Genomic DNA, 25,464 nt, shown 5'->3' with positions numbered 1-25,464 from the left:
GGGGAAGGAAGGTTTTATTTTAAAGATGATGGGTTAAAATTCTTTTTTAATCTCACTCTTAAACCTTGATTTTAGGAATATGGCAGGGGAAGGAGAGTGCTGTACTATCTTAATTTAATCAAAGAAGTGGTCACAATTGTAGACTCTGAAGAATGTTTTTTAAATAATGAAAGAAATTCAAACAAAACGTAGAAGATGTTCAGTGGGATATTCTTCTTTAGACTTTGGCCAACTGTCCCAATTTTAAAAAGTTCATCCAGCAATCTTCGGTTAGAAGTTTCGGGACATGGTGAATGAGAGAGGTACAGGCACAGGTGAATGTTCATTGAAGTGTCAGGAGAGGGGCAGTGAGAGAGAGGGTGGTGGCGTGCTGCTTAATTATCAGCAAACTAGTCTCCTAGATGTGGAGGCTGCTAGAGGTAAGGCAGCAAGGAGAGGGGTGGAAGCAACCACTAGAGATTCTAAGACTTAAAAGTACTCAGAGCCACACTGACCTCCTGAATTATCTGAAAGCCTGACCTAATGCCCCAAGGGCAGAGAGCATGACAGATTTGTTGAGAGAATGTTCATACAACAAACATGAATTGATACTGTAGATTATGCTCAGTTCAGTGCAAGTGACCTGCTACACTATTTTTTAGCAAATAGCTGAACTGGAGTAGATGGTGCAAAGATGAATACTTACACAAGTCTGCAACTAATGTGTATACATGCTGGGGCAGAAAAGGAAGAAAGGAAAATAAACAAGAAACAGATCCAAACACCTCAGGAAACAAGAATTTAGAAAAATAGTTTTAATAATCTGTAAGAGATACCATTAAATAAAAATTCAGATAGATACAAGAGATTGGAAAAAAGAAGGTAAGAACATACCGAGATGATCTAGCAGAAAGAAACCTGCTGCAGAAATTAAAGTCACATTAGAAATAATAAAAAGTAGATAGAGGCTAAAAACACAATCAGAAATGTGGATATGGAAGTGATTAGTAAGATGATAGAGGTGGAAGACAAAGAAATCCAATATGTGCAGCTGAACAAATGAAACAGAAGATATTCAAATATATTTGAGTATTTGTGGAAGAAATTCTTGTAGAAAATATTAAAGTCTACATCAAAAGAGCACACTGCCCGATGAAAAACTGTTGCAGAACAGTTGTTCATTTATCCAGTTGTATTTATTGAATACTTGTTATGTCTGTGGTGCTGGGGATGCAATAATAAACCAGGAGGACAAGTAGTTTACACTGCAGTCAGGGAGAAACAGGCATCAAACAAAGAAAGAAATCAATGTGATAATTTCATACCGAGGAAAGTTCTTTTTAAGAAAATAAGACTTCATAATTGAGTGGGAGTTACTTCAGAATACATTTTCAAGGAATGCTTTCCTGATGAGGGGACATTTGCGCTGGGATCTGGAAATGAAAAATAAGAAAACAGCAAAAGCAAAGACCCCTGAGGCAGGAATGGAGGCCAATGTAGCTGGAATTTGTGCAGGAGAATGGCACGAATGAAGTCCAAAGGTAGGCAAATGCACTGCAGGCCATGGTAAAGAATTTGGTTTTATGCTAAGAGCATTATAGCAGAGTGATTCAGAGTGTGGGCCCTGGAGATGGACTCTGAATATGAGAAATCTAGATTCATATCTTCTAGCTCTGTGACCCTGCGCAAGTTGGCTTCATTGTGTGCCTCAAATTCCTCATGTAAAAACAGCAAGCACTTACCTCCTAGGATTGCTGGGAGCATTAACTTAAAGAATTTAGTAAAATCTTTGGAACAGTGCCTGGCATATAGTAAAATTTCAATTAAATGTGAATTGTTGTTACTATCTAATTTACATTTTTAAAGATCTCTGGCTGCCTTGTTGGCAATGCATTGCAAGGAAGTAGGAGCAAAAGCAGTGATTTCATCTAAGTGGCTATTTAAAATCATCTAGAGGAGAGGAGGAGGCTCAGATGAGGGCCATAGTAGTGTGGAAAAGAAGCGAAATGGACCGAATCAGAATATGCACTGGACATAATCAACAGATTGAATTAGATGGAGTCATTGGACATGGTGGATGAAAAAAGAGAGGTACGAAAGATGAGTTCTAGGATTTTTACTTGAATCCTGGTTAGATGACACTACTCCTAACTGCTAGGGAAAAGACTGGAGGAAATAGGTTTGGATGAGGGCACAGAAGAATAAAAGTTCTGTTTTGACCATGTTAAGTGTCAGATATGTATTTGCTTTTCACGTGGTGATATCAAGTAGGCAGACATATTTATGAGCCATAGATGTAAATAGCCAGCAAATAGGTAGTGCTTAAAAAATCATGGGATTGGATGAGAAGAGCGAGAGAGCTCAGAGACAGCAGAAGCAGCACTGAGCCCTGGCATTCCAATATTTAGAGTGACTAAAAATGTTTAGAAGACTAAAAAAGAGTAGTCAGTGAGACAGGAAGTTTTCCAGGTCAATCTGGTGTTGCTGAAAGAACTTATTCAAGCAGCTAGGGAGTGGTCACTTTTATATAACGATACTGAGATATGTAGAGTAAGATATAGAAAGAGAAGTAGTAATTAGATTTGGTGACCTTTTCAGGAAGTTTCAGCGGAGGGGTGTAGAGCATGTTGGTTAAGGAAAGAATCGGAGATGAGGAAGTGGAAATGACAACCACAGATTATTCTTTCAAGAAATTTTGTCCTGAAAAAGAATAAAGAAATGTGGCACTAGCTAGAGAGGTAATATGTGATTGAGAGAGATTGTTTTTTTAAGATAGAAGTTACTAGAGAACGTATGCTGAGGGCATGATTTCTTGAAAAAGGAGAGTTGTGAAATCCTAGAACACAATCCAGAGTACAAGTACAAGGGCTGGCCTTGGAGAAAAAAGAAAGGTACTTCAGCTGTTGGAAAGGACAAAAGATTGAAAGTGAGGGCACAGACAGGTGGTTCATAGGAGAGAGATGTCTTACGCACTTAATGTGTAGCAGTCATTTTTGAAAATGGGAGCATGAACATACTAGGCAGTAGAGTAGGATTGTCAAGGGAGGATCAAGTGTCCACTTGAGATTTGAGTCAGGAATTAGAATGAGACTTGTTTTCCTGTAGCCTCTCGTGCTGCCCTGGATTAGGCAAAGAGTAGGTGCAGTCAGGTGAGCATTACACAGGAGTGATGGACAGTGAAAATATCAACAATTGTCAATTCTGATGCAGTCCAGAAATTGCCAAAGGATAGAAAATGTAATGCTGGAAATCAAAATGTCAAAGGAGGTGTAACATCACACCAAGATACACCCTAGTGAAGTCACAAATTTCAACAACAGGAGAAAAAATATCTGGCTATATTTTTTTCAAGTTCTCTCAGTAATTCTCAGTGCCAATGGCAGGAAAGCAAAAGTCATCCAAGAATTTGAGGCACATCAAGTTATCTTTCAAGTATAAAAGCTATATTGTACATCACCAAACACGTAGGAATTTAGGCAGTAAACCCAACAAGAGCCCTTTTTGAAAAAACTAATTCAATTTGGGCAACTAAAATATAAATCAAAATAGAGGTGAATTACTTTAGGGATAAGATTAGATCAAGATGGCAGATCTTGCACCCTCAGATTCTAGAAATAACAAACTTTTTTGAACAAATTTTTTTTCTAAATTCATAGCTTAATTCATTACATTTTAAATATATTTTTAAATTTCTGTGATAAGTGTTTTTTCCCTAAGAGGGAGATAAATATCTATACCAAGACACATCATGGTGAATTTCAAAATACTAAAAGTAAAGTGAAAATCCTTAAAGCTTGTAGAAAGAAAAACCAGATTTCCTACAAATGAATAGTAACACTGAGTAAAAGAAAACAATTGAGCACTATTTTCAAAATGTCCTAAGAAAAAAATTTTGAACTAATATCCTGTACTTAATCAAGTGTGAAAACAAACAAAATAAGACATTGTCAGAAATCTGTTTTAGAATATTTACCACCCAGAGACTGTCTCTGAAATAATTACCAACCTGTATACTCTAATGTAATTTTTAAATCAATCCAAGGGGAAGTAATAGTATATGTGAAGCAATGGCGAGCCAAGAAACCAGTAAGCCTGATTAGTATAAATAGGTGCTGATGGTACATTATAAATGTAACGAACCAAAACTTCTAGATCACATCAACATAGCAGGTGGCACAGGGAGAGAGCAAAAAGAATTCTCATAAAGTCATGCCCTGGTGCTTGTTATGGCCATAAGCCTTTGAAACAGATACTTCTTGACGTTAATAGAAAAGTATTCAGTAAGAATGTGTGTTGAAATTGTTTAATAGTTATCATTACAAGAAGAGAAAGAAAACTGTAACTTCCAAATATGACTTGGGGGCAAGTGCAGGGCATAGGAAAGTAGAATGAAAAATGTTGGGAGAAAGAGGCAATAGCACGGTAAATACAGAACAATATACAATAGCGGGTGAGAATTCATACATACCAGTGATCATTATAGGTATAAATAGTTTAAATTGCTAGTTTAAAGGTACTTTTTCAAATTGTTTTTAAATCCAGCTAGTTGCTTTTTACAAGAAATACACCTACATGAAAATGTGACCCAGCCCGCCCCGGGTTCGGATCCTATATCGGGATGGCCAGTGAGCTCACTGGCTGAGCGCAGTGCAGGCGACACCAAGCCAAGGGTTGCGATCCCCTTGCCGGTCATTAAAAAAAAAAAAAAAAAAAATGTGACCCAGGTTGAAAATAAAGGGATGGAACAAGATATTCAAGGCAAATGGTAATAAAAACAAAGCATGTACAAAGTAAATGTCGGTAAATTGAAGACTAAAAAACTTAAAAGTATAAAGAGAAAAGGATTAGTTTATCAAAAAGATATAATTGTCATGAGCTCTCTTATGCTCCTAACAAAATAGCTTCAAAAAAGTCTCAAATGAAATTTACAAAGTATGAAAAAAACAAAAACTCAGTAACTAAAGATATAGAGAACTTTAGTAAAACAATAATGCTTAAATAGATTGACTTATTTATTACCAATGAGAAGAGCAGAATTACCCAAATTCCCTCACCCATTAGCTGCCTTCGCAGACCACATCTGTTCCTGTGACTTTACTGAAAGCCAGTCTAGGAGCTTGTCCTTTATTCCTGGCCTGTGAGGTTATCCACCACCACCACACAACACCTACCGCCCTCCCCCCCAGCCTTTCTACCAAGTCACATCAGCTGATGTCCTCTTTCCCCAAGTTCTCCTCCTTGTCTGATGTCTCAGGGCAAGTCTATCCCTTTCATATGCCAATTTTCCAATTCTGCATTAAACACCATCTGCCACCCCGGGTAGGTGGGTAGCAAATGCTATCTTAAGAAAGAACCCACCTGGAAGAATGAGGTAAAGTTAAAAATAAACTATATTCCCTTATGACTATTTTAAGTCCCATCTTGTTAGTATTTTGCTGAAGAAGTTTTAAATAAAAGATAACCTATTAGAAGATAATTTGTAAATTACAGTTTTACAGTCTATACTCATTTTTCATATTATTTGTTTTTCTAAAGATGAAAATGAATGCAGGGCCAAGCCAGGAATTTGTGAAAATGGACGTTGTGTTAACATTATTGGAAGCTACAGGTGTGAGTGTAATGAAGGATTCCAGTCAAGTTCCTCAGGCACTGAATGCCTTGGTAAGTCGACATACAAATATATTTTACTTGGTAAATACAACATCTGCTTTATGATGTCATCACAGAAGAGCTCTGCATATGTATTATTGTCAGCTAAAAAAAAATCCCCCAATCTGAATAATTTACACACCTCTTCCTAGAGATACTCATCTATTAAAGTAACATATCTGTACCTTTGTGTGTTGTACGTACATCTATGTGTAATGTAAATAACAATCTTAGTCTTTCCAAAATTAAGATTAATTAAGCTGTATGGAAAATGTGACTTTAGTAAGACTTACATCAGGGGATGATTTAATTCCAAAAGAAAATATTTGCGATATGAGGTAAGTTCTGCTGATATTAATGCAAAGTAAAATGCCACATTTCAAAATTGCAATAAATTTTTATATTATGGGACAGAAAAATGTTTTACAAAATATTTTCTTGTGGAAAATATAAGTCTCAGATGTTATATTTTAATGCTAAAATGCATACATTTTAAACCATTTTTGTTAATTATTGCAGCTGTGAAAGTATGGTATAGTAAAATTTAAGGCAAACAGAAAAATAAGAGCAGTAATCTGACTCATCACTTGATTTGGCATAAAAAGAGCATGTTTCAACTATATCAGATTTTTCTCAGAATGATGTCATCTGCTTGAAATCCTAGGAAATTTTTATTCAAGAAAATATATTTTGTTTATTTCTGTCTGAAATTTATGCTTTACTAATAATCAATCTTTAGGAAATTGAAAAGAAAACCTACATGGAAAGTGTGTTTTTTTGCTCATATTATTAACAGTTTTGCTAGGATGGCTTATAAAACCATATTAAAGATTTTTTTGCCTGTTTACATTAGAAAAATCACTTTATGCTAAAAAATCTACTCAATCCAAATATTCAGTCTTTTAAGCATAGAAAATACGAGAGTGTATCATATTCATAGCATAGTGCTGAATTTGCTTTTCAAAAACAAGTCCTGATACTCATTTACTTATTCAAAGGGAAATAATTTAATTTGATTTTCCTTTCATTTGTCTTCTACAGGAATGGTAGCTTACTATCATTTAGATGCTAATAGATTTAAGGAAAATAATAAATCTATTTCTAAAGTACAGTGTCACTTTTTATCAAATTTATTACACTGTCTATGGCGAAAGAACACACTTTGAACTTAACCAACATCAAAACTTTAAATAATTCAGCTGTCTTAAGCAGTGTGACTGTTCATATGAAAGAATACTTATCTTTTAAAAAATTATTGCCAAGAAGGAGAGCATTGATTGTCCTGTTTAATTTTAAAACCAAGATAATGAAGTGTCAGTTCCATGAACTTGACTCTTACTTACTACATTGCCATTTCAGACAATCGACAGGGACTCTGCTTTGCAGAGGTATTGCAGACAATGTGTCAGATGGCATCCAGTAGCCGCAATCTTGTCACCAAGTCAGAATGCTGCTGCGATGGTGGGCGAGGCTGGGGTCACCAGTGTGAGCTTTGCCCACTTCCTGGAACTGCCCAGTACAAAAAGATATGTCCTCATGGCCCAGGATACACCACTGATGGAAGAGGTAAGGAGTTGAGGAAATTCATGAATATTATTAATACAGAGGATTACATTAATTAAGATTAATTTGAAGGAAAAGTGAAAAATTCATATAATAATAATATGTGTATGTATATGTGTGTTTATATGCAGAGAGAGAATTCTCTTTGCTAATGCTTTAAAATTTTTAAAAGATTTACTCTTCATATCAAACCTAAGAGGTAGAGTTTATTATTCCCATTTTAACAGATGAAGAAACTGAAGCACAAAGCTAAGGTAACAATAAGTAATGATCCCAAGATCACATCCTTTTTAAGGGATGGACCCAGGAATGGAACAATCTCTCTGACCCTAAAGGCCATGCTTGTAATCCCCAAACTGTACTTGCCCTATTTAAATAAATATTGCTTATTTGTGTGTACACAGGAGCTCATTCTATTTGCAATATATTTACAAACTAGCAAGTCTCGTGATTGATTAGTGGTTTCCATTTTTTGGACAACCAACTAATGTACTAGTGTCCTGAAAAATACCATTTTCCTTCGTTACTGTACAGATTCCCAAACAGTGCATGACTGTGCCAACAAAACCTGTTCTTTACAGTCAAATTCAAATATGAATTTGAGGCCAAATCCGTGGAAAATTGTCACAAATTCTAAGTTACTGAGACTTCAAAGAGGTAGCTTTCTAGATTGCCCCGCACCAAAATTTGTATTTACGTTGCAAAATAAGTATTCTTAAACAGAGCTTTCAACATAGCCTCTCTTTATCTCGTCCCATCACTTCAGATTATTTCTCTTTCCCTTCCGTGTTGCCATGCACCTGAATGAGGAAGATACTCTAGCACTCATGCATGTGCGCCGTTAGTTACCTCATCCCTAATTCTAGTCAATTTTGCCATCACATATATGTTAACCTCTATTTTTATTTTGTCCTCAGATATTGATGAATGTAAGGTAATGCCCAACCTCTGTGCCAACGGTCAGTGCATCAATACCATGGGCTCATTCCGATGCTTCTGCAAAGTTGGCTACACCACAGACATCAGTGGAACCTCTTGTGTAGGTAAGGCAAGGCACCTCTATGTCTGGGGGGCTGGCAACTACTATTCCTGACAAATCACTTACTGTCAGTAGAGTATCTTTATTATGGAGCTTTGGAATGTACATTTGATTAAAATGATGCCACTTATCTCAATAATGTGGTTCTTAATAACACAGCACTTTGTCCAATAATTTGGGATGCAGAATTGTTCAACTCATCAAAAAAAATTCTGTGCAATCAGGGAAACATAAAAATTACAAGAATACACTTTCAGTGTTTTATATTTTAATTTAAAATTTGTAAGTGCACATATGTTTGTTATTCTTTTCATGAAAGAAAAGAGCTTTTATTATGAATTTATGTGTTTGTGTATATGAAGAGAGTACATTTTGCTTGTTCCTCATCACTACTTTTGGCAAAAAGTAAAGCAGTTAAGCATCATCTAAAATTTCTAGTTGCAAAGCACTCTCAGTACAAAATCCTACAATTTTACAATTTCTTTTTCTTATTTAATTTTTTTATTGTCTCACCCACACCATTTTAGGATAATGGGGGTTGGGGGGGACTTGCCGTTACTGAGCTTTTCCAAAGTATTTAACTTAATTTTCATTAAAGAACATATCAGTCATATCAATTATATCAATTAAATGATATTCCTTTAAATCACCTATTTCAATAGCAAGTACACCTGGCATAAAAAGGTTAAGAAAAACCAGACTGACTCTTTATAAGCATTTAACTTATTTGGTAGAAATAGAAGGTCATGAGAGTATGGAGAATAGGAATCATGAGCTTTCAGCATTCTGTGGCCATCACCCCAGTATGTTCCATGGAGGAAATGGACATTGTCTGCTAACAGAGTCCTGGCAGGAAAGAAGTTGCATATTCCAATGAGGACAGTTCTAGGTGGGCCTAACAAAGGAACTATCCATAAAGGTGTGAGCAGAGTATGCAGAAGCCACAGGAATAGTGCTGTGCTAAAAGAAAAGAAGGAGTGGCTATTGGGACCTGGAAGGAGAAAGCTGTGCTCAGAGGGCCACAATGACCAAGCCAGCCTGAGCCCATCTTGCAGGGAGGGAGCTGAGGAAATAAGGACCAGCCAGAAGACAGAGGGCAAGAGAGCCTGCTGATGGCATCCATAGAGCCTTCCAGGCTCAAGAGCAGGGTGGACCAGGATGAGGACTGGACCCGAAGAGGCAGGTGGAAGATTTCCAGCACAATCCATGATCCCCCAAGATGCTCAGGGGAGCTTCAGCTAAGAGACTTTGAGAGAACACTCCTACATCTATGTGTCAAAAAAAAAAAAAAAAGAGGAACTCTTACTTTTAAGTTTATAATTCTCAAGTTGTAAGCCAGACTAAATCTAAGGAATGTAGTGGATATTTTTGAACCCAGACAGTTGTCTAGACATTATAATATTTACCCAAGATCTGTACATTGAGCTACAAAGTAAACCAGTATGTTAGAGAAAAGTGTTCTGTGCATCTTTTCTCTGTGGCTATATTCCATTTTAAGTTGAAGGGGGAAAGCAAACAGAATTAAATGAGAATATGGAGGGAGGATAGAAATTCAATGTTCTTTTTAACCAGGAATTTAATCCTCACATCACTTTTACTTAGACCTTGATGAATGTTCCCAGTCCCCAAAACCATGCAACTTTATCTGCAAGAACAGTGAGGGGAGTTACCAGTGTTCTTGTCCGCGGGGGTACGTCCTGCAGGAGGATGGCAAGACGTGCAAAGGTGAGTGAAGAAGAGTCTCTGGCAATTGTGACCCTTGCCAAGCTCTCTTCTTTTAGGTGCAAATATTAGATAATCAGGGATTACACCATGTGCATCACCTTCATTAAAATGCATCTTCCCAGTGGCCATTTTATTACTTGCAGAAAATGCTATTAACAGGCCCATTGTAGGAGGGAAAGAAGTAAAAACCCAATTTATAATAGTTTGCTTCTTACATAAATTTTTAAAAATGGAACAAAACCAAACAAAATTTGGCTGAGGAAGGAGATGGAAACAAATCACTAAAATAAGATTTTGGTTGTTTTTTTTTCAGTTGTCACAAATATTTTTATTCATTTATTTATTTATTTTTATTGGAACAATTGATTGCACATATCTGTGGGGTACAGCATTGAGTATCAATACCTGTGTGATTTTTTGGTTTTCGCTTATCTAAGATTTCATATCCCCAAGCTATCTCTATTACACATTTAATGCAGAAAATGAAAATGAACGGGTAAATTTAATGTTTAGGTAATGCATTTAGTCAGGGTTATCCAGAGAGACAGAACCAATAAGATATGTATATAGACATATGGTAGGGGATTTATTAGGAAAATTGGCTCACATAATTGTGCAGGCTGAGAAGTCCCACAATAGGCCATCTGCAAACTGGATGCTGGCAGCGAGGCTCAGTCCAAGTCCAGAAGCCTCAGGACCAGGGAAGCTGATGGTGTGATTCTCAGTCTGAAGCTGAAGTCCTGAGAGCCTGGGGTGCCGCTGCTGTAAGTCCTAGAATTCAAAGGCTGAAGAGCCTGGAGTTCTGATGTCCACAGACAGGAGAGAAGAGTGTATCCCAGCTCCAGTGGAATAGAGCGAGAGATTTGCCTTTTCCTCTGTGTTCTCTCCCGGCCTCCAGCAGACTGTATGATGCCTGCCCATGTTGACGATGGATCTTCCCCACCTAGTCCACTCAGGTTCACATGCTGATCTCCTCTGGAAACACATCCTCACAGACATACCCCAGAATAATGCTTTACCAGATTTCTAGGTATTCTTTAATCTTGTCAAGTTGACACCTAAAATAAACATCACAAGTACTATTAAAAGTAATCATTTATTAAGCAAAATTAGATCATTAAAATAGCTTCAATACTATGTTCATATACTCATATTTGATTTTATAATAAACCTTATCAATATGAAATTAATGGACAGAGGAAATTTTTTAAATATAGATTTTTCTCAATAAAAGGAGGTTTTATTTCCAAGACAAAACAAAATAAATAAAATAATTTCAAGTGCTGCTACTATCTTGGACCTGTTTGGTGCACCAGTATGGGTCAGTTTAATTTTGCATATCAATTACAAATGAGTACAAATACAGTGATTTTTAACCTATAAAATAATGAATGAGACTTGTCTATATCTTATATTATGTGGTAAATTCATTTTAAGTACATTTTTCCCAATTAAGTTCCAATCTAGCCAAAATCAGATTTTGAGTTTTCTAGTAGTAGAGTCCAAATATTAATACCATTTATGACTAGAATTACAGATGCTGTGTTTTTGTTCCTCTGATATTAATGATGGTGCTTTGGATCTGCGGAATCTGACTCAGTGTTTGTGTTAGGATCTTCATCAATTTACAGATTCTGTTTCATTTTTGTTTAATCCCTTCTTTAATAGGAATAAGTGACTAGCCATGTACTATACTGTGCATTAAATGCAAGATTTATAACCTTTGGATATTAGCTGGGAGAACAGTTGATGAAAACTGCTGTGATTTGGCTAGTTTCTTAAGAAAACATTGTATTCATAGCAGTAGAGAGTAGAAAAATCTTTATCACAGGCTGGGAGGCGAAGGGGGAAGGGGAATGGAAAGGGGTGGACTAATGGGTACAAAACTATTCTATCTACCCTAAGTGAATCATTGTACAGTATATGCATGTATTGAAACAACATACTGCCCCACAAAAGATTAATATAAATAACACTGAAAAATTCAAAATAAAAAAGTTGACAACAACCCTTTCACTTTGACAAAAAAAAAAAACAGAAAACATTATGTTATGTATCACCTTAGCCATCCTATAACAGTAGCTCATAATATTTATGCTGTATAAGTATGTGAAAAGAAACTGCTTGCCATATGCATATGGAAGTCCACATAGCTTTCAGCAAAAATCTAGACACAATGTTCCCAATGGAACGTGCACACCTCCTGTGGCTTCACGAGAAAGGCATAGCCAGGTAACTCTGCTGGGATTTTCATTACCTTCTCTTTAATTTCAGACCTCGATGAATGTCAAACCAAACAGCACAATTGCCAGTTCCTCTGTGTCAACACCCTTGGGGGTTTTACTTGTAAATGTCCACCTGGTTTCACACAGCATCACACTGCTTGTATTGGTAAGACAAAATTACAAATGGGAAATTTTACAAACTTTTGGTAGATGCATAAAAATTGTATTTAAAATGACTGGCTGCTTAGCTCAGTTGGTTACAGCACAGCCTTATAACACCAAGGTCATGGGTTTGGATCCTCATACCTGCCAACTGCCAAAAAAAAAGATAAAATAATGTCTCAATACTTATTTTTAGAACAAATACCTCATAAATAAGTGGTCTAAAGAAGTTACTAATTATATAGGTATTTTTTCACAAGAACAATATCCAAAAGAAAAAAGGCCTAGAGATAGTTCAAGCACATGCACTGCAAGCATATTCCAAGCAGTGCCTTTATATCTCATTCTAAATACAACTGTGGTTTTCAGATAGAATATGATTATAGGCTCACTGTAATGTAGAACATGCTAACAAACACACTAGGTTTGTTTGTTTGTTTAATTTTAGAAGACATGGGTTAAGAGACTTTCAGTGTGTATTATCTAAAACCATGCCATCAATTACCCCAAAACATGTTCTAATTTCAAGCCTCTTGAAGAATATTTTTTCTTAACACTTTTGCCTTTAACATGACAGTGAATTCTGGCATAAATTTCCCTAAAATGCTGTTTTCACATCATGAAACTTAGGCTTTCATACTTCACTTTTTACTTTATGTAGTGAAATTTAAGGCAAGTGCTAGTTGCGCAGCGTGACCCTCCCCTTCTCTGTGCTTTGCTAGACAACAATGAATGTGGGTCTCAGCCTTCTCTTTGTGGAGCAAAGGGAATCTGTCAAAACACCCCTGGAAGTTTCAGCTGCGAGTGCCAGAGAGGGTTCTCTCTTGATGCCTCTGGACTGAACTGTGAAGGTGAGTTTATTTGCTCAAAAATCTTTAATTATTAAACAGTGAACTATATTTCTTTAAACTTCCAAGACAGTAATTAAGAAATTGAGATAATCTCAAAAAAGAAAAAAAGTATTTAATAAAAAAGGACCCGGCAAGTGATTTTTGTTTATAAATTTTCGTATATCATTTTGGGGGGAGAGACAATGTGATGAAACAAAAATTCTGAGATTACAAATTAACTTTTAAGATATCTGAACTATTAACATGATCACTGATAAGAAAAAGAATTGAGCTGAAAAAGAACTCTGTGCCCAATATGGTTTGCCCTAGTGTATTTGCATACCAGAAAAAAAAAATAATTATGCTTTTTTCCCATGATACCTAACTGTGTTAAAGTTAAGTGTTAAAAGAAAACCTACCGTCGTAGAGATCTGGAGAAATGTAACTTACGGCTATTTCTGTTTTATATGGGCTGAGACTCCTGCCTCACTCTGTTTTCTACAATGTGCATCTCCTATAGTGTCCCCTGCAATAGGTATTTCATGTAAAGTCCAAGAGAGCATTTAAGTAGAAACAAAATAAGAATCTGCCTGCGGTCAATAAAATATCACGTAGTTCTTCAACATTTACATTGCAAGTTCTAGTGTATGATAAAATAAATATATGAGGATTGGTATCTTTTACAAAATACTCATGCCAGAGATTATAAGATTATATACATTCACTTTACATTTTTGTATAGTATTACAATTTATATTTTTATTGATCTTAGTCACCCTTTTCAAATTAGTTATTCTTAGAAATATGTAATTTTGAATTTTGAAATATATTCAAGGTACTTAATATGCTCTCTATTAGAACTATGGGACTTTTAGGGCCGACCCGTGGCGCACTCAGGAGAGTGCGGCGCTGGGAGCGCAGCAGTGCTCCCGGCGCGGGTTCGGATCCTATATAAGGATGGCCGGTGCGCTCCCTGGCTGAGCGCAGTGCAGCCGGTCACAAAAATGACAAAAAAAAAAAAAAAAAGATAGATTGGACTTTTATATGTATCCCATTTTCAGCCAAGAAAAATTCAGTTTTAAAAATTTCAATTTTAATATTTTATATTTGAAATCATTGAGACATTGAGAGTATTCTGAACCTACAGCTGCTTGCCACGTGTGAACTCAGCTCGTGACCATTCACATAAGATACCACTTATAAATTATCCATGTAAATTTGTTACACACACATCAGACATGCCAATTTTATTTCACTCTTTATGGGTAGATTTCAAAGCCTCAGTTGTCATTCCAAAAAAAATTCATATATGAACAAAGAAATTATTCCATATGTATAATAATACCACATCTTGTCTAAAGATAACATATTTAAATACTTAAAAAGGATTTGCATCTAATTAATCTTGAATGGTAAAAATGTTTGCGTGCAAAACAACTATTATACTTTTTAGGTATCTCTGTAGTGCTTGTATCTTCCTGAAAATCACTTTTGAATCTACTGGAATATGTAATGCAAATATAGATATATATTATCAAGTAAATCGTACCGTATGCAGTTAATCAATCCAAAATGCACAACATTTGTGGTTGCTCTGGTTGATTTGCTGAAATTAAGACGTTATGTAGAGCACTGATGTGCCATGGTTTGATGTACAGCATAAGAATGGGGTGGTTTCTTATCTCGGGGCCATTCTTTGCAACACCACTGACTAATAACCACGCAAGTTGGAAAAATCTCAGCCTCTCTGTGTGCTGTGTCTTGTTTGTTTGTTCCCTGATAATAGTTACTCCACATTATCTTTGGAATGCATTTAAGAATAGTAGAGGAGAGGAGATGTTAAGATTTTGCCGGAATTGTTCTTGCAGATGTTGATGAATGTGATGGAAACCACAGGTGCCAGCATGGCTGCCAGAACATCCTAGGCGGCTACAGGTGTGGCTGCCCTCAAGGGTACATTCAGCACTACCAGTGGAATCAGTGTGTCGGTGAGTGCTTGTTCCTTACACATCACCTGCTTTTCTCACCTAAAGTGTCTCTGAATAAAATGAGCAAATGATAAGGGCTGAAGTTGCAATATGGCCTTTGAATCAGTGGTTCAGATTGATGCATGGGAATTCATTCTGCTTACCTCTATACTTACGATGGTTGAAAGTATTCATAATAAAAATGTCATTTTTGAATAGACCTAAAAGGTAACTCAACTAGAGGTTTTATCATTTTAAATTTCTGGTACATGTAGTTTTAAGTTCCTGAAGATGGTGTCAAGAATCATCATCTTCATTTGCCAAGGTCAGCTGCTTTTTATCCGTAATTTGATATCCATAGATTTGGAGTAAAAGTATTACCCATCCACTCCCCTCGTGCAAATCTAAAGGAACTCACATCAACTTAATGAGGACAGTTCATCTGTGCTGTCCTGTAACATAGATTTAATGAAAGATGTAAAGTATTTTAACATAGAAAAAGTACTTAGTTACAGCAAATACTGTTGACAACTCCAGACAAGCGTTTGTAAACTGAAATGAGTAGTCACTCAGCTGTGTTCCTTGCATTGATGATAGTCGTGGAAATTCTCCTTTTAAGGAGCAATGGATCAAAGACAACTTTATTCTCTACTTGAATAGCCAGCTGACTTGCTTAGCATAAGCCTAATTTCTTGGTTCCATTTGAATGCACTTCATAGATACACTGTCCGACACATTTTGGTGTTAGACGCTGTCACAACTGAGCAATGGTCCTGCAGAGAAGTGGCAGGGTACTTCCTGTTTCTCTGTAGTGATTTAAGCTACTCCACGTGTCATTCAAATATTGTAGTGTAGTGATCCACTAAATAAATTAATCTGATTTTATCCTTGGTGGTCTTCTCAAAAGGAGTTTCTAATGACAGTATAGTGAATTGAGCAGAAAATCAAGATAAATTTCAAAGAAGGGAATCTAACTCTGAGAGGTCACAACTATGCTGTGGCCTTATGCCAGGTCAAAGACAGATGCTTTGCCACCCCATGAATACATACTCATGAGAGGAAATACACAAACCATGAGTGATCAAGAAGTGAAGCACAAAGATTTAAAGATTACCAAATGATCAAGTGGTCAATCAAAATAATTTCATAGATTTAATTCACTTCTTTTTCTCTGTATAGAAGACAAAATGTCACAAAACACTTTATGCACTGATTTATTGATTCATAAACACAGCCTAAGTGGAGGCACACTCTTTAGAATACAGGGAACAGTACTTTTTAGATATTAAAATAGTGTAAAACAATTTTATTATATTGCAGTATTTATAAAATATGAGGCCCACCACTTTAGTAAATACCAAGGACTTCTTGGTTAATTCTATGGAGCTTAAAACAAAAGAATGATTCTTTAATATTTCACATTGTGGCAGCTTAAATAGAATTCTTGCTTTTGAAGAGAACATAGGCAGAAACAGGAACATGTATAGTGTATGAACTCAGTTCTCAAGATTTTTAAGTTTCCTGAAGTTTCTGTCTGTAAACATCTAGGGCAAAAATAGCTGCACAGATTTTTACTAAATTTAGAGGTTCTGTTTAGAATGGTCTCACTTAAGATGCTGTGGTATATCCAAGTTCCCCTTTATGAGATCCTTGGGGCAGACACTTGGGCAAGGCAGTCACCCAAGAGTGGCTCACTCTGCTGTCCAGCCAGAAGCCTGTGTGCCTTCTAATCAGGAGAGACCCTATGGGCAGAGGAATAAATGGCTTCAAATATGAATGCAAACTGAAAAGTACATGAGCAGATCTCCCCATTGGCCGGTATTAATTTGCGAGCCTACTCCTCAAAATGGCTACCTCCAAGCAGCAGGCTCCTGGGTAAGACAGCAGGAATTTAATTCAAAAGATTCTAGATTCTTCTCTGCAGGGTTGAGGAATATACCTGGTTTCTAATAAAATTGATTACTTTCTTGCCTTGAATCCACATAATACAGTTGTAACTTTGACTCAAATATATGGCAGAAGTAGAGTGAAATAGCCAATCAGGAAACTAATAAAATCAACAAGTTAGCAAAAGAACAAGAATTTTAATAAAATGAAAATTCAAAGGCCACAAACATTTTTATCTGTCCCTACTTGTGTGAATACCTTCAGTCATTGATGTGATTGACGGGGGATTATAGAACAAAGCATTTCAGACAGATTTACTGGAGTCTGCTAGTAAACGGTCAAAACTGTTGGTTAATACATTAGATAATTTAAATAGATAAAATTGTAAACCTATGATGTTATTAATTCTTCCACCAATTTAAGAAAAATAAAGGTTCATTGAAAGTACTAATATTGAAAAAAGCTTTCAGTTCAAACTAACACTTTAGGAAGTTTTGAGCCATTTCCCAGGGAGAATTTATAACATTCTGGCATATGGATTGTACAGATATATGTAACATTCTCAACTATTTTCAAACATAAATTATTCTAAATTGAGAATATGTGAATATTATTAACATTTGCATATGAAAAGAAATGTCTTAACATATGAAGCTTTTGTTATTTAATGTTAATAACTTCCAGTTGCTTCTGTAGCTTTTTCAAAATAATTTAAGCATAGCTTAGGGAGGCTTGAATCAAAGTATGTCTCAGAGAAGAACATCTTTATCTAAATCTATAAAATTTTACCATGATATATATTTACAGCATATAAATATGAGGCATATTATGGTGCTTCCAAAAATATCGCATATTTTTAAATATTCTAAGTGGTATTTTAAATGAAGTTTATTCAGCTAATTGGTTTTGCCTGGTAATTTTTCTGCCTAACACAATGTTTAATACTGTATTCATGGGGAGATCGTTTCCTTAAATTGTAATCTAATTTAGATTCCTTGTTAGGAGAGAAACACTGCATATGAATGTCAGATCTAATTATAAAAGTAGATGAGCCTTTGTGGCAGAATTCCAAGTCTTTTGTAATATAGTAATAAAATAGCATTTATATTTATGTCATATGTAGCCAAGCTATTGGGAATTTATTTATATACTTTTCCTCCATGTAATAAAATTAAGCTAAGAATTTTCACATATTAAGTAATTATAGCATATTTTATATTCGGTGATTAAAAATTCTTCATTTGGTGGTCTCATTTAATTCCGAAACTACAATCATGATACAAATATGTATGTACCTAATAACATCTGCCCTTTCTGTAACCTCTATCCTGTCCTTAATGAAGTGTAATTTCCTGTCTGAGAGGACTCTTCACTGAGACTGTCTGCATCTTCCGTCACTGCAGCTCCGCAGTTGCCTCCTAGCCATGGTGTCCCCCGCATACACCTGCTTGCAGATGGGCTCGTTTCCCCACATGGGCTGAAATATATACTTATATATTAGGTAAACAGACACTCTGTGCTCCACATGGAGTCACAAGAATTGCAAGAATTCCACAGAACAGATGTGATTTGCGCCCAGAGTAAAATTTGGATTATAATAAAGCCCAAAGGAGTCAAGCCACATGCTGTATATCAACCAGACAGTTAAGAGCAAAATTATAACCTCCAAAGTTAAAAGCACAATCAGGCTTTGAATGTGTAAAAATGATAACAGCAACTGAAATATAACCTATCATTATCCTGCTGTCAGGCATTTATAGTATAATGTTAGTCACTAAACTAGTAAAAGCTGTGTGTCAGCTGATGGCTGGATGCAAGTCTATCTCAGAAGGCACAGTCCACATCAAATGCATTCTTAAGCAGTTAAATATCTGTACTAGGTTATTAGTCCAATAGACCCAATTAAATAGTGTTTATTTTCATTGTTTTCATTTAGAGCTTTTAAATTTTCTCCATATGTAATAAAGGTTTGCTGGGAGAATAGATACAAAAACAGGTAGAGATATAGATTTTTAAAAATTGGGATATAATTCACATACCATAAAATTCACCCTTTTAAAGAGTCCAGTTAAATGGTTTTTAGTATAGTCTCACAAGAGTGTGCAACCATCAACACTTCTAGTTCCGGAACATGCTCATCACCCCCAAAAGAAACCCCATCCGCGACAGCAATCATTCCTCGTTTCTCACTTCCTCCAATCCCTGGCAAGTCCTAATCTACTCTCTGCCTCTGTGGGACAGCACAAACAGAATATGGAGGGACATAAGCTGGCCGGTTAGGTCAGTTGGTTAGAGCATAGTTGTTACAATACCAAGGTCAAGGGTTTGGATCCCGGTACAAGCCAGCTGCCAAAAAAATAAGTAAATAAAATAATGATAAAAGGGTAAAGCAAGGTTTTTTTTAAAGTCATAATTTAGGGAGTGTTTTTTTATATCATATGCTTTGCAAATCAGCCATCAGAGTAAAACGATTTTAATATGATTCTGGAGTTATTTCTTCCATAAAATCGTAGGTACCTTGAAACTCCAGCTCTGCTCGCTTCCCTGAGTAAGTTTCCCATATTGTTTCAACAGATGAGAATGAATGCTCCAACCCAAATGCCTGTGGCTCTGCATCCTGCTACAACACCCTGGGGAGTTACAAGTGCGCCTGCCCCTCAGGGTTCTCCTTCGACCAGTTCTCCAGTGCCTGCCACGACGTGAACGAGTGCTCGTCCTCCAAGAACCCATGCAATTATGGCTGCTCCAACACCGAAGGGGGCTACCTCTGCGGCTGCCCACCTGGGTACTACAGAGTGGGACAGGGGTAAGGCAGCCCACCAGCCTCCCCGCACAGGAAAGCCTGGTCATCCCTCCCCCACTGAGTCCAGGCTCCCTGACCACCTACCACTGCAGGGAAGGGTCAGTGTTTAAAGGCCCACGAGGCAAAAGTGTTCATCAGAGCTTGTAGGGTGTGCGAATAAGCACCAGGATGCGACACAGACTGCATGCCCATGGTAGAGGAATTACCTTCTTTGTGGCAAGCGTAAGACTTGAACCTTTATACCTGTATCGCTCTTTTCCCTTCATAATGACCAGAATTGATTCAGTCAGACCCAACGCCGGAGAAAAGCAGATGTTTAAAAATATGGCTCACATGTTGCCACAGATGCCTGGGCTGTAAGGTAGAAGTGGGAATGGCATGGCCCCAGATTCTTGTATGAGTGTTGGCAGGTGCTAGCCCAGCAGTCCCCGAGGGTGGAGTTTGTCCCTCTGTTTGCTCATCGCGCTTTTCTGCTGCACAGAGAGAGGATGGTGTCTAGTTAATGTGGCACCTCTCATCGCAGGCTCATCCCCATGAGGCTGGCTTCCCTCCAGCAAATCACTCTCTCTCGAATCCTGTAGGCTGCGGCTGAGGTACTGGCCACGTGTATCCTTCTATAAGGCAGCGGTGCTCAGTAGCACAGAAGATGGGAATTTAGGAGTCAGTCAGGGTCGCTGTCCTCGGAAGGAGCAGTGTGCAAGGCTGGGGCTGGGCGACGTGGACCCGTCTGCCCAACATCGGTATACAATAAAACAAAAGCTTGGTCTTTTTAACTTAAAACAAAAGGTTTGGTCTACACAAGGGTCATTTAGAGCCAATTCACTTGACTCTTCCACTAACCAAACTATGAGTTCAGAAATCTCAATTGTTAAAGCAGGGAGCTTGGTTGTGAGCAGCAGACACACAGGCCTCAGGCTGATGAACTCCTCTTAGCCTTCTCTCTGGAAATTCATACCCTGCTTTTACCAGGCTTCAGTCCAATTAGGACTGAAAGTTGGGGAGGCCTAGGGCTTGCCCTCAGAAGAATTTTGCTGTTTCAAAATAAGGCAAAATCTCATGTACTGAGTGATAAAGAAAAGAGTTACAAAGAATATTGGGTTTTTCTGTTCATGAGGTTAGAGTTTGCTTTGTTGGTTTCATATTTCTGAAGTGTTTGTTTTACCACTGGAAAACTATGGTCAAAGTTAATGGGAAAGACTAATAATACTTTGCTTCTTGCAAATAGACACTGTGTCTCAGGAATGGGATTTAACAAAGGGCAGTACCTGTCACTGGATACAGAGGTCGATGAGGAAAACGCTCTCTCCCCAGAAGCATGCTACGAGTGCAAAATCAATGGCTACCCTAAGAAAGACAGCAGGCAAAAGAGAAGTGTTCACGAGCCCCAAACGACTGCTGTGAGTAGATCTCACTTTGTTTTGCCACAAAGTATTATCCATATGGAGTCAAGTATACAATGCAGTTTATGTAGTTTTCAGCCTCTGTGAAGTTAAACCTGTCTTGAAATTTAATGGGTAAATTAATGAATCCAATGTGGTAAAGACAAATAAATTAAAATTAGTTGAATTATTAGCTCAAAACACAAAGGCTGGGGAAAACACTTTAAGATTCAGTTTCAGATCACTTCCTTTTGTTTTAGTTTTTGATTTGTGCCCTAGGGTATGAGATGTCCCTCTATGAGATGGTTACTTTGAAATGATTCAGAAAAATGAAATTATTTTGAATTTGCTCAGTTCTGTTTTATGCACGTGGAGCCTACTAGGCTGATTTTAATTTTCAGCAAATAAGCCAACTAGGTCTCATATTCTGTGACTTATTTGTAAGAAAGTTGTTCCTGCCATAAAAAAATTTGTCTTCAGGTAACTTTTATTTATTTTTCAGGGAACTAAAGATCTAAATTATCTGCCACTGGTGTTTCCCATCCTTCAGTGACATTTTAGCAGAGTGGTTAAAGGGGGGCCACACTGGTCCTCTCCACTCAGTACCTGAGGCATGTTTACATAACCTCTCTCTACCTCGATTTCCTCACCTGTAAAATGGAAATGAAAATACTTAGCTCTGAAGGTTGACGGGAGGATTGAGTTGAAACATGTGAAGTGCCTGGAATGGTGTCTGGCATATACATTGCACGTGTTCAGTCCTTGTCAGGAATTAATATCCCTTATCTAGAGATGATGATTTCCCTGAAAATTAGAATCAGCGTAAGGTCGTCACTCTCTTCAGTTAATGTTACTGAGAGATCACCTCACAAAAAAACCTAGCTAACAACTAACTGGCCGTGTGAATTGGGCAATTTGCTTCAGTTTTTTGGGCTCAGAAACTTTTCTGATCTATATGATAACACTTCTTTAGCCAAAAAGTTTGTGATCCTATTTTATAATAGCAAATAAGCCCATGTTGCACTTACCCTAAGTAAGGTGCCCAACTGATGTTTAAGTATGCCAGTGTAGATGCCAATCAAGTCAGACTTGGTTCATCTGGGCCCTGCCCCACTGGCTTTTACCAAAGCTCATTCTACTGGAGCCCTGAGGACTTTGCAAATTACTCACTCTGCATAGCACTCACGACTGCAGGTAAAACCCCCACATCATGCACGAGCCTTACAAATTGAAACCAAGCCTTCAGAGTGAAGATTCTTCAGGTTGCAATCTGTGCTGCAGGACATAGCAGTACTCATTTTGACTCCAGGGGAAAGAAAACTACAATTATTTCCTAAATTGTCTTTTAAAAAAAATATTAATAAGCGTGATAGTCCATAAACTCATCCAAAAAAACTTAAAATGTGAAAGCTCTCTGTAGGCTCAGTCCTGTAAACTTTAATTACCTTGTTAAGGCTGAGTGAGAAGTCATAAAGATTTACAGGGCATTCTCTGTGGAATTGACCTTTTCTCCCAGATGACAGGAATTTAACAATAGCCTCTTTCACATCCACTGGTTGTAAGGGGAGTGCAGAAAGGTGGGGGAAGCCACCACCTGTCCTTGTGGCTGTAGGTAGCCCCAGCAGCAGTTTCCTTTCTAGTCCTCTGCTTGTGCTGTAGAAGCTCGTCTCCAGCCATTTTCTGCTCTCTCCCCAGCTTGAACAGATCAGCCTAGAGAGTGTCGACATGGACAGCCCTGTCAACATGAAGTTCAACCTCTCTGGCCTTGGCTCTAAGGAGCACATCTTAGAACTCATGCCTGCCATCGAACCCCTCAACAACCACATCCGCTATGTCATCTCCCAAGGGAATGATGAGGGCGTCTTCCGCATCCACCAAAGGAATGGGCTCAGCTACTTGCACACAGCCAAGAAGCAGCTCATGCCCGGCACATACACACTGGAAATCACTAGCATCCCTCTCTACAGGAAGAAGGAGCTTAAGAAACTGGAAGAGAGCAATGAGGATGACTACCTCCTAGGGGAGCTCGGGGAGGCTCTCAGAATGAGGCTGCAGATTCAACTCTATTAATCCTTCACAGACTTGGCTCCAGGCTCAAATCCCAGCACAGCCAGCCTTCAGAAGTGTTTGAAAAGTCAGTGACTAATTATAAAGAGGAAAAAAAAAATGACTTTTGTTTCTTTCCTCCCTGTCTCAGACTTCAGAATGTTGACTCTCACAGGGAGAGATAATTTAGATTCTGGTGTGGCCAAAGATTTGAGTACAAAGGCAACCGTGGTTACTGTATTTTTTATATAACTTCATTTAAAAATATATTAAAAAAGAAACGAAATGTTCAAGAGATCAGCATATGGCAGTAAATGCACAAAAATAATGTGAGCTTTTTTTTTTTTTTTTTTTTTTTTTTTTTTTCCTGTTAGCAGTCTGTAACACTTTGGGTATTTTGCTATAGTTGCTAATTAAAAAAATATAGATGTTTATTTATTTTTAATGCAGTAATATATGGAGAAAAGAACAAACTATGTAAACAAAAAGGGAAACTCACTTGTTTTTCTTTAGATTTATAAATTTGAGCTATTTCTTTTAGAGGTGCTTTTAAAAAATTCAGTAGATTCAAGAGATGTTTCCTTTGGTTTTCTGCCAGTCATCCAACTGGTTCGCACCTGATTATTTTAAAGAAAGCCTCACAGAGCTGAATGGGCAGCATAATCAATAATTTTAAAGACATGAATGTCATTAGATCCCTTATAAAGGAGATCAAAGCCAGAGCAGCTCATTGGGACAATATTTCATATCACCAGACACACCAGGCAACGGAAGATGAAGCACAACCACTGTAGCAAAATACCTTGACTGCTTGTGAGACCGTTAGCGTTGCAGGCCAGACTGTACTGTATTTTCTTCTCATGACCTCAAGGAACCACATGTGCTACCCACAACACCTCATTCTTACCCAGGGTGCGCTGCGTACTTGTGGAACCGTAGGCAGCTGAAGAACCGCCTTTCCTTTGAAAAGGAACACCTGGCGTTCTGTAGTGTTTGGTGCTGTCTTAGATTAATGGTGCATTTATTATGTTCAAGCTATTTCAGGATTGCCATATGTGCAAACAAATCATGCAGTACAGCCAAGGAATATATGTTGTTGTTTTTTATTAAATCCATTTTTTTAGAATTTTCATTAATACTGTAGTTATACACCATATGCCTCATTTTATCATAGCCTATTGTGTATGAAAGATGTTTGTACAATGAATTGATGTTTAGTTTGCTTTAGTCATTTAAAGAGATATTGTACCAGGATGTGCTAATAATAAGAGTACGTCTCCATGTTGTTGTCAACCCAAGAACCTGTCCCTGGACCAGTGACCAAACCTCATATGTGAAATGGCCAAAGTATACACAGATTCCCGGTTGTTCCGCTCACACCTGTGCTGACCAAAGATTAGATCCAGTTATATCCAGTGTTTTGGGTTTTGTTTTTTTGTTTTTGTTTTTGTTTTTAATAACTAAAAAAAAAAAAAAACTGTAAATTTGTAATCAAGTGTTTGTGAGGAAAAACTTATGGGTTTTGGTTTTGTTTGTTTTCGTAGGTCTATGTATCAAATATGACACTTTTCTCGCAATAAAGCTTATTTTGGGGTAGTTTTGTGGCTGAGAGTTTTATGGGACTACAGCCCCTGTTGTATCTGTGGAAGGGTCCAGGGACTTTGCTTATAGGGACCTGTATTAAACAACCAGACAGAGAACCAGGCTCACTTACAGGAAGAGAAGAGAATGTTGTCAAATCTGTGAAACAACATAAGCAGTAGTGTTCAACTAATAATTACAATTTAAAGTTATATTCAAATAGAAGGACTTAAGGCCATTAGTTGTTCACTCCTGCATAGTTTCTGAGTTTCCTGGGACTCATCTTCCTAGAGACCTCAAAGAATTTCTTCACTCCTTCCATAGGTCAGCTTTGAATGCAATCATCATGTTAAAGTCCTTTAAGTATCCACAAGGAAATGAAACTTTTTTTAGAAAGTCTTCCTTCTTTAAGGCAGAAATTTTTCTGAACCCAAGTTTTTAAGCAAAAGTAATAGCAGGCATACCCAAGCCAAATAGCATCTTCACCCAAAATAATCCAAAGTTTCTTATCTCTTGCAATGCTAGCCATTTTACGCAGTGAAATGGATTTAACAAGTTATTTAACGTGAACTCTCTTTTGAGGCACTGCTGAAACAAACAGAAATGTTTCCAAGAGTCTTCGATGTTAA

General features: G+C 37.3%; 1 protein-coding gene across 1 annotated transcript in view; it reads left to right on the top strand.

Moving 5' to 3' along the window:
- FBN2 (fibrillin 2) overlaps window positions 1-23,278 on the top strand; it is a 230,172-nt gene extending 206,894 nt beyond the window's left edge. Inside the window, exons 56-65 of the mRNA XM_063085746.1 lie at window positions 5,515-5,640; window positions 6,988-7,194; window positions 8,109-8,234; window positions 9,833-9,955; window positions 12,230-12,346; window positions 13,065-13,193; window positions 15,041-15,160; window positions 19,601-19,832; window positions 21,055-21,226; window positions 22,904-23,278. Of these exons, the coding sequence (XP_062941816.1) occupies window positions 5,515-5,640; window positions 6,988-7,194; window positions 8,109-8,234; window positions 9,833-9,955; window positions 12,230-12,346; window positions 13,065-13,193; window positions 15,041-15,160; window positions 19,601-19,832; window positions 21,055-21,226; window positions 22,904-23,278 (1,727 nt within the window). The remainder of the gene's footprint in view (window positions 1-5,514; window positions 5,641-6,987; window positions 7,195-8,108; window positions 8,235-9,832; window positions 9,956-12,229; window positions 12,347-13,064; window positions 13,194-15,040; window positions 15,161-19,600; window positions 19,833-21,054; window positions 21,227-22,903) is intronic.
- Window positions 23,279-25,464: the final 2,186 nt, after the last annotated feature.

This window comes from Cynocephalus volans, chromosome 2 (genome assembly GCF_027409185.1).
Source record: "Cynocephalus volans isolate mCynVol1 chromosome 2, mCynVol1.pri, whole genome shotgun sequence".
NCBI lineage: Eukaryota > Metazoa > Chordata > Mammalia > Dermoptera > Cynocephalidae > Cynocephalus > Cynocephalus volans.
The sequence above is the reverse complement of the archived record's forward strand: the minus strand, read 5'-3'. Positions and strand labels throughout refer to the sequence as shown.